The 8,093-nt window shown below is 43.5% G+C and overlaps 1 protein-coding gene across 1 annotated transcript; it reads right to left on the bottom strand.

Moving 5' to 3' along the window:
* Positions 1–713: 713 nt before the first annotated feature.
* Positions 714–2,460, bottom strand: LOC4335583 (reticulon-like protein B12). Its single transcript, XM_015778562.3, has 4 exons — positions 2,278–2,460; positions 2,017–2,197; positions 1,296–1,507; positions 714–1,171 (listed from the first exon to the last, which is right to left on the bottom strand). The coding sequence occupies exons 1-4, from the start codon at positions 2,345–2,347 to the stop codon at positions 993–995; spliced, it is 642 nt and encodes a 213-aa protein (XP_015634048.1). The 5' UTR covers positions 2,348–2,460; the 3' UTR covers positions 714–992.
* Between the last annotated feature and the right edge of the window lie 5,633 nt (positions 2,461–8,093).

The raw sequence follows: 8,093 nt of genomic DNA, 5'->3' as shown, positions 1-8,093 counted from the left end.
CGCAAACCGACAAAGATGGACAAACTAAGAGAAAACTAAAAGCAATATGAAAAGAACGATTCGATTGATTGATAGTAGATTGATTTTACAATGAACCGGCCTTGTCCCTTATACAGGGGTTGGTCTTGCCCTCTACAGGCCCTCCTCCACGTCCAACTCGGGGTAGAAACCAAAGGAAACCCAAAACATGCCTTCCCGAGCAAGGAAACCTCGAGACCCGACGAAACAGGGTCGGACTCGGACCAGCCGGTGTGCGGCCGGTCACACCGCCGGTCTGACCGGCCCTCAACCGGCGGTCTGACCGCCCAACACAAGGCCTACCCCAGAGGAAACCGGTAGACTTCCAAATTTTGGCAATATTTCCTATTTTAATCCTAGGTGCCAAATTTAGGTGTAAACATATGATACTCCCTCCGTTTCACAATGTAAGTCATTCTAGTATTTCCTGCATTCGTATTAATGTTAATGAATCTAGACATATATATCTATCTAGATTCATTTGCATCAATATTAATGTGGAAAATGTTAGAATGACTTCCATTGTGAAACGGAGGAATTAGTACTACACATGGTGTAGTAGTAAACTCCCAGACTTCTCGAGTAGTTATAGCCAAACGAGGTTCTCAGAAATCTGAATGCTATTGTGTTCTTACACAATATTGTCACTCCATTTCGCAGTGGACATAAAGAAAAAACCCTGAAAACTAGTGATCGAAGGCCAAAAGAAACCAAAATCTGCACACTGTTTTGTCCCTTTGGACACAATTTACAAACGCAACCATTACAGGCATCTCAACAAGAACTGCATCTCTGACCATCAAGGCCCCAACTATCTGCATATGATTGAAATCAAACAAACAAAACCAGCACTCCATGGGGGAAAAAATCAATCAACCTATCCCTCTCTCTATACAGGAAACAACAAATCAATCATCATCCAGTTAAAAACCCAATTCCACCATCTTGTACAAGCAAACACAATATTGATCAGGTCATGGCTCTTTCAGAACCTCAATAACCAAATCCCTAGCCCTGTGGAAGCACTTGGCAGAGAATCTCTCGTACACCATCTCGTACATCTGCAGGTTCAAATACGCAAACCTCATGTATCTGTCAATGCATTCCTCATACTTCTGGTACAATGCAGGGATGGTCAGAACAGCAACAATACCTGTCAGCATGAGGCAAAGAAACAGGGCGTGCTTACGATCAATCATTCCAATGCCAAACCATTGTACAAGTGGAACTAAATGTTGGAAAATTATACCGGTAATAAAATGATGGGAGCTGCTTACTTGTGTAACATAAAGTGGTGAAATCAGTCAGGCTGCCAATGATAGAAATGATCCACAGGCTAAGGAAGACTTGATAAAATAGCACCGAGTCTTTCCCGAGTGCGATGTCATGGAAGACAGAGAAGACCGTGTTCATGCCAGAATGCAGCAGGGCTGCCACTTCATTCACAACCTGCTGCGAAATGCGCATCTCTGGAATAGGTGGCTCTGGCCTGCAACCTCATTTGTTTGCACAACACAACCAGCATCGTTTAAAATATTTGCCAAATGTCCACAGCGATGAGCAATTCACTCATCTGATTGAAGTAAAAAACAGTAAGCTGTTTGCAAGACAAAGCTTATCATTGTCTACCCTTAGCATTTCAGTTAAAATAGTTTACAGCACGTACCTAATCTGACATCAGTATCACCTGGCTGGTTGTTAGATTGTCAATTAGCATAAATTTGGTCAAAGTTCAAAGCATCCACCTAATCCTCTAACTGAAGTAATAATGATTAAATTGATGGAGGAATGTCAAAACAACAGTGAAAGCTGTGATGATGATAAGAATTAAGTGCCTGGATTGTTCCTTCCATTGGTTAACTATCAACTGAAATCTGTATCCCAAAATGGAAAGTAGAGTCCAACAGAAATTCCATTCCTGTGCGAAATCGAAGGCTAAGAGTACTATGTTGATGTAATGAGATGGCTAGGATTGAGGAGCTGAGATCCCAATCTCACCTGTTGAGGAGGCGGGCGGCCTTGGCCCAGAGGAAGAGGACGGTGAGGAGGAGGAGGAGGACGTTGGAGGCGAGGGAGAGGAAGGTGTAGCCGCCGGAGCCGAAGAGCAGCCAGCCGGAGACGGTCGCCGCCAGCAGGCAGGCGCTCACGTCGCCCCGCCGCCACATCACCACGTCCCCAACTGCAACCATCGAATCGATTTAATCCTCGATCAAACAAAGCTGGAAGCATACCTACCCATCATCGGATCGAGATGCCTACCAAATTCTCCGATCAGAGATGAGACGCCGCCGCCGCCGCCGGGGCAGCAAGAATCGTCACGACGATCCATGGACGACGAATCGAATCAATCCGAACAAGCAGCGAATCAGCAACCAGCTGGCTAGACCGCGGATCGAAGGAGGAAGGGGCAAGTCAATGCCTTTTCCTACAAGGAGAAGAATCGGGGATTTCGGAAACTTTCCCCAAATGAGATTTCTCGGTGCGCTAGCTGGACTCCACTCAACCACCGATCAACAGCTCAACTCCCTCCCAGGCTCCCAGCTCGATGTCGCAGCTCACCCTGACAGGTGGGCCCTTGGCCGTTGTACAGCGTGGAAAGTTGCCACGTCGGACGCTCGTGGCCACGTCAGCCTCGCGTGCATGGCGCAACGGTAAGGCCATTCACAGTGCGTATACCTGTACTAGTTGAGCACTTTCTACGAGTTCTCACGTTAATTATATACCCCATCTGCCCACGTCGCCAGCGGACAAAGGCGCATACATTAATTATATACCCCATCTGCACACACGTTAATTATATATCCCACTTTCTACGAGTTTTCACGTTAATTATATACCCCATCTGCCCACGTCGCCAACGGACAAAGGCGCACACATTAATTATATACCCCATCTGCACACACGTTAATTATATATCCCACTTTCTACGAGTTCTCACGTTAATTATATACCCCATCTGCCCACGTCGCCAGCGGACAAAGGCGCACACATTAATTATATACCCCATCTGCACACACGTTAATTATATATCCCACTTTCTACGAGTTTTCACGTTAATTATATACCCCATCTGCCCACGTCGCCAGCGGACAAAGGCGCACACATTAATTATATACCCCATCTGCACACACGTTAATTATATATCCCACTTTCTACGAGTTCTCACGTTAATTATATACCCCATCTGCCCACGTCGCCAGCGGACAAAGGCGCACACATTAATTATATACCCCATCTGCACACACGTTAATTATATATCCCATCTGTCCACGTCGCCAGCGGACAAAGGCACACAGCCATGGCAACCCGTCGTCGTATGTGGCGGTCCAGCGTGCGCCTCGACACATCATCATCCTCTCCAGCCGCTTGTTAGAGTGCGCAGCCCGGCCCACTAACCGTGGGCTACCCAGGTCACATTGGGGCTGCTCCACCACAGGCTCAACCGGAGCCACAACTTTAGGTTCTGGGCCTACACAACCAAAAGACTAGTCTGATGGGTGAGGACCGCCCCCACCTTTTAAGTCGTGCTCCTCCATCATCAATTACCGATGTGCGACTAAACCCAACACCGCACGTGCTCCAGTAATCTCGGACCCCCGGAATAGAGCTTGTGGATGGTTAACGTATATACTTTCTCTGTTTTACAATGTAAGTCATTCTAACATTCTTACATTGTTAAACGGAGCGGAGGGAGTACCTGCTAACTTATATACTTGCATGCGTTCTTGCAGTTCGAGTCCTGCTTGCAGAGGTACGTGTGGGAGGTCGACAGAGCTATCGAGCCCCAGGTGAACAACTCACGAACTTGCTGTCGACGGATATCTGCTTAGCTTAATATGTCGTGTCCTGCATGCATGCATATGACTACATTACATACAAGAACTACAAACCCAAATATTTCAATCCACTATTAAAATAATATTTCTACAATAATCTACACGATAAGAAGAAAGTTTATTAGTATAGTTCACTGTTAGCTTTAAGCCCATATTAAAATTGTTTTCACCTTTTCTTTTCTCTATCTTTCTCCCACTTACGCATTTAATTTATTTATTTATGTTGAAGCATGTGTGTAGTTCTAGGTTATTCATGAGAGTGAATACCCTTTATATTTTTTCTTTTTCCAATCCACGTGAGTTTTACGTTTATAGCTGGCTTATAGCCCACTACTATCTTTGCTCTAATCCTTCTCATGCATTCATGATTGAATTCATGAATGAAAATCTATAGCAAAGGTAAGGCCCCAGTTAAATAACCAAGATTGGTTTCTGATTTGGTTGTTCTTTTGTTCACCCAGAAATCTTTTGCATGCTTGCACCTAATAAAAAGACAGATCCATATAAAATAGTTGCATCTGCAGCCCATTTATACATGTGTTCTGTACTTTAACATTTTCTTGATCTATGATTTTGATTAAATAATAAATCATTTTTTTTACTTTTCCTTATATAATATGAGTCGTTTCACGGATAAGTTGAACAGCAAAAAAACACCGTAATTTACTCAATGAAAATTGAGAATTAATCATAATTTTGAAGCAGTGAATAATTTTGAAACAGTGAACATATATATCGACCCATAATTTTTTCTGCATATAAACTAGCAACTAATGATTAATTTTCCCATGCCCTATCTCTGAATAATTAAGTCCATAGGCAATGTATGTACTCTACAGCCTACGTATTACTGGCCGTTCGATTTTGATCCTAATGTTAATATTTTCATCACATGTAATACCTATATTAATAATAAATCTGTCCCGTACTTCGTCCAAATACATTTCATTGAATGACGATATATATATAACTTATCAGCCTTATCAGCCTAATCCATAGTTCTTTTTAATTTTCAAAGTTGGAGTATAACACAATCGCATGTCTATGGCTAAAATTATTCAAATTAAGAAGGAAACATGGAAAGGCAAGGTCAGAGAAATTAGACTAGGGGATGTGGTAATCCGAACAACAACCTATGGTCCTATCACTAGTACAGAATATGTCATAGGTGCCGGTTTGCAAGTGTCTATAGGTGCTGGATTTTCACCCGGCACCAATTAGTTGGCACCAGTAGCAAAACCCGGCACCTATACAAAAATAGAACCAGCACCTATAAGTTCACACGAGCCAAAAAAAAAAAAAGGGGAAGAGCCGGCTCGAATCGAGCCGAGCTCACCAACTGCGTCCTCACGCCCTGCCCCACATGGCCACATCGATTGCTCCCGACAAATTCATCCACAAATTCACAAAAAAATCATCCACAACCATACAACCATACTCCACAAATTCACAAAAATTCATCCACAACCATACAACCATACTCCATGTTCATCACCGCCCTACTCGATCCCCTTCATCACCGCCTCTCTGATCCGAGATCAACTCCAACAGCAAACTACTATATTCATCAAGAACTAGCAAATACTACAAAGATGAATGAACTCATGCGGGAACTCAAGAACACTCAAGAACCTTCGTCCTTCTCCCTTGGGTCGCCTCCGGCCTCCTTCCTTGAGATCCGCTGCTGTGGCACGGCCGCTGCCGCCGCTGTGGTGTGCCGCAGCTGCCTCCTCCAGGCAGCCGCCGGCCACAGGAGCTCGCCGCCTCCCCCTCCGCCGGATCTAGTGGAGGGGAGGGCGCAGCAGCCGCCGCCGCCGCCTCAGGCAGCCACCGGCCGCGGGAGCTCGCCGCCTCCCTTCCCGCTGGATCTGGCGGAGGGGAGGGCGCAGCCGCCGCCGCCACTGCCTCAGGCAGTCGCCCGCCGCGGGAGCTCGCCCGCTGCCTCAGGTGCCGGTTTTAACTGAACCGGCACAGATAAATGTGATTCTAGGTCTTTTTCAGAGATTAAAGATAAACGAAAATGACTCTGATGATCCTCTTTTAGTAATGTGTAGTTGGAGAGGAGATGGTTGTTGGATTTAAGATTGGGTGAAAATTAAATAAGAAGTGGTCTGATGGAGGAAGCAGTACTCTAAAATCTCTTATATTTATGGATAAATTTTGAACCCAAATCCATTATATATGTTTGTGCAAAGAAGGAATACTTATTAGCCTCGACATGATACTTATTCATTTCACGCACGGATATTATTAATATTTATTTTGTTTGTTGCATGTCACCATGATATATGGTACGCAGTAAAGACTTTTTTTGTCCATTAAGGTGGTCAAGTGTACATGATAACAGACTTGAAAGTTTCATCTGTAGCATTTTATTGCCAACTTCCAATGATAATTCAGTCAACTTCTTAAACATTTACATTTTCAAGCATTGAGAGTGTTTCCAAAGAAAGTATATTTATGTGGTAAGGTGTTGGTTTGGAGTTTGGACCATTATTTATTGGCAACAAAATTGATTGCTATCATAGTAAAAGTTTCTTATAAACTTTATATTGACCTCATCCTTTTCCTTATGCAGATATCGTTGTCTTAACATCTCACTTAGCTAGGACTGATTGAAGAAACACAGTAAAGTGGTGGAATGAGAAATATCCATGAAATTATACTCTAAACTGCGTAAGTTTAATTAATATCATTTAATCCTTATAAGTATTGGGAGCAGTTTATTTGAATTTTAAGCATATGCATATATAGTTGAAACAATTCGAATCACACTATATATATGGAGTGACAAGAAGGGGATAAAGTTGGGTTTTTTTTTTAATCACGAGCAAGAGTACTGTTTCATCTATTTTACTGGAAGAAATAAATTTCTATTCGTACCTTGATTTGTTTATATATATCTAGATTTAATTTTGCAATGCATTGAGTGATACACGATGACATAATTTATATTCTCAACATTTTTCAAAATCTTCATGGTTATTTAGAAGGCATGCAAATAATCAATAATCTTTGCCCCATAATGCTTCACGACCATTTTATGATAATTTGAAGCTAAACTGCATTACAAATAATGAATTGAGTGGAGGAACATGCCATGAAACTTGCCCATAAATAAATTAGGGAATATAAGAAAATTGCCACATTTGTCAAAATAGCATGACATTATTTTGACAGTTTATATATATCTTAGGTAGATCGTACTATCATCACAATTAAATATTAAATCATATCCATAATTCATATTAAATAAAACAAGAAAATTCAAATATCATGGATTATGAATTTGATATCTGTTAATTTAACCCAAAATCAATAATTGTACAATTTAGCTAACATGTTCCCCTATAAAACGTGTTAGCTTACATTGACTTTTGTTTATCCTGAGTTATGTAATTTGCAAATTAACAAGCATGTTTAGTCTATGATTAAGATTTTACTATTTATAAAAGAATTTGCTATATAACAAAATCCTGTGCAATGCACGGGTTAGCGACTAGTTCTTCTAACAAATCAAGGCCGAGCGGCGTGGGGGAGAACAACGCAGATGCGTTGTGGAGGTCGTGGCCTCGCCGGTTCGTGGCTCCACGCGAGTGTTCCCCTCCCCATCCCCCGAGCCGGCGATGGAGGAAGAGGAAGAGATGGCGGTGAAGGAGGAATAGGAGGCGGCAAATCTGGTGCCTACCTTGATGACATCCCTCGAGTCATGTTGTCGCCCATCGTCGTGCCTCGCTTCAAGCCGCCGGACCCGTCGTCGTCCTCCGATTTGCGCCACCGCTCGTCGTCATCACCTGCTCCAAGCCACAGTAGCCTCCTCGACCCCTCTGTAGCCTCGACGGCGGCCTCCATGACCTGTCCGGTTTGATGTGCCACCGAGGAGGCAGAAGCCGCGCTGCTGCTCGTCCTCGTTGCCCCCAACCGCGGGCGCCAACGAGGAGAGAGAAGGGATTTGGTGCCGGCGATGAGAGAGGAGAAGGGATTTGGCATCGGCCCAAGCTACTCAGGTACGATAACATGGTCTATCATAGGTGTGTTGAACTAGTGGGTTGATTGTTCAGAAGCTAACACGGGACTTTGTGATAAAACAAGTTCCGTGGTATGGCTTGCTTGGGAACTATGACATGCTATGTGCTAAGGACATACCTTGCTGGATCAAGTGAGTCATGCCTTCTCGAAACTAGCCGTGCGTCCTTCTCTGAGAAGGTCAACGACCCATAGTCCATCTGGCTTGCCAGG

The sequence above is a fragment of the Oryza sativa genome, chromosome 4, assembly GCF_034140825.1.
Source record: "Oryza sativa Japonica Group chromosome 4, ASM3414082v1".
Classification (NCBI taxonomy): domain Eukaryota; kingdom Viridiplantae; phylum Streptophyta; class Magnoliopsida; order Poales; family Poaceae; genus Oryza; species Oryza sativa.
The sequence above is the reverse complement of the archived record's forward strand: the minus strand, read 5'-3'. Positions and strand labels throughout refer to the sequence as shown.

Excerpts from the sequence above, each read along its gene's own strand:
- LOC4335583 (XM_015778562.3), bottom strand. The coding sequence starts at position 2,347 with ATGGATCGTCGTGACGATTCTTGCTGCCCCGGCGGCGGCGGCGGCGTC. Across the intron at positions 2,198-2,277 it reads ATCTCTGATCGGAGAATTTG|TTGGGGACGTGGTGATGTGG; the intron begins GTAGGCATCTCG and ends CGATGGTTGCAG. Across the intron at positions 1,508-2,016 it reads GCCGCCCGCCTCCTCAACAG|GCCAGAGCCACCTATTCCAG; the intron begins GTGAGATTGGGA and ends ATGAGGTTGCAG.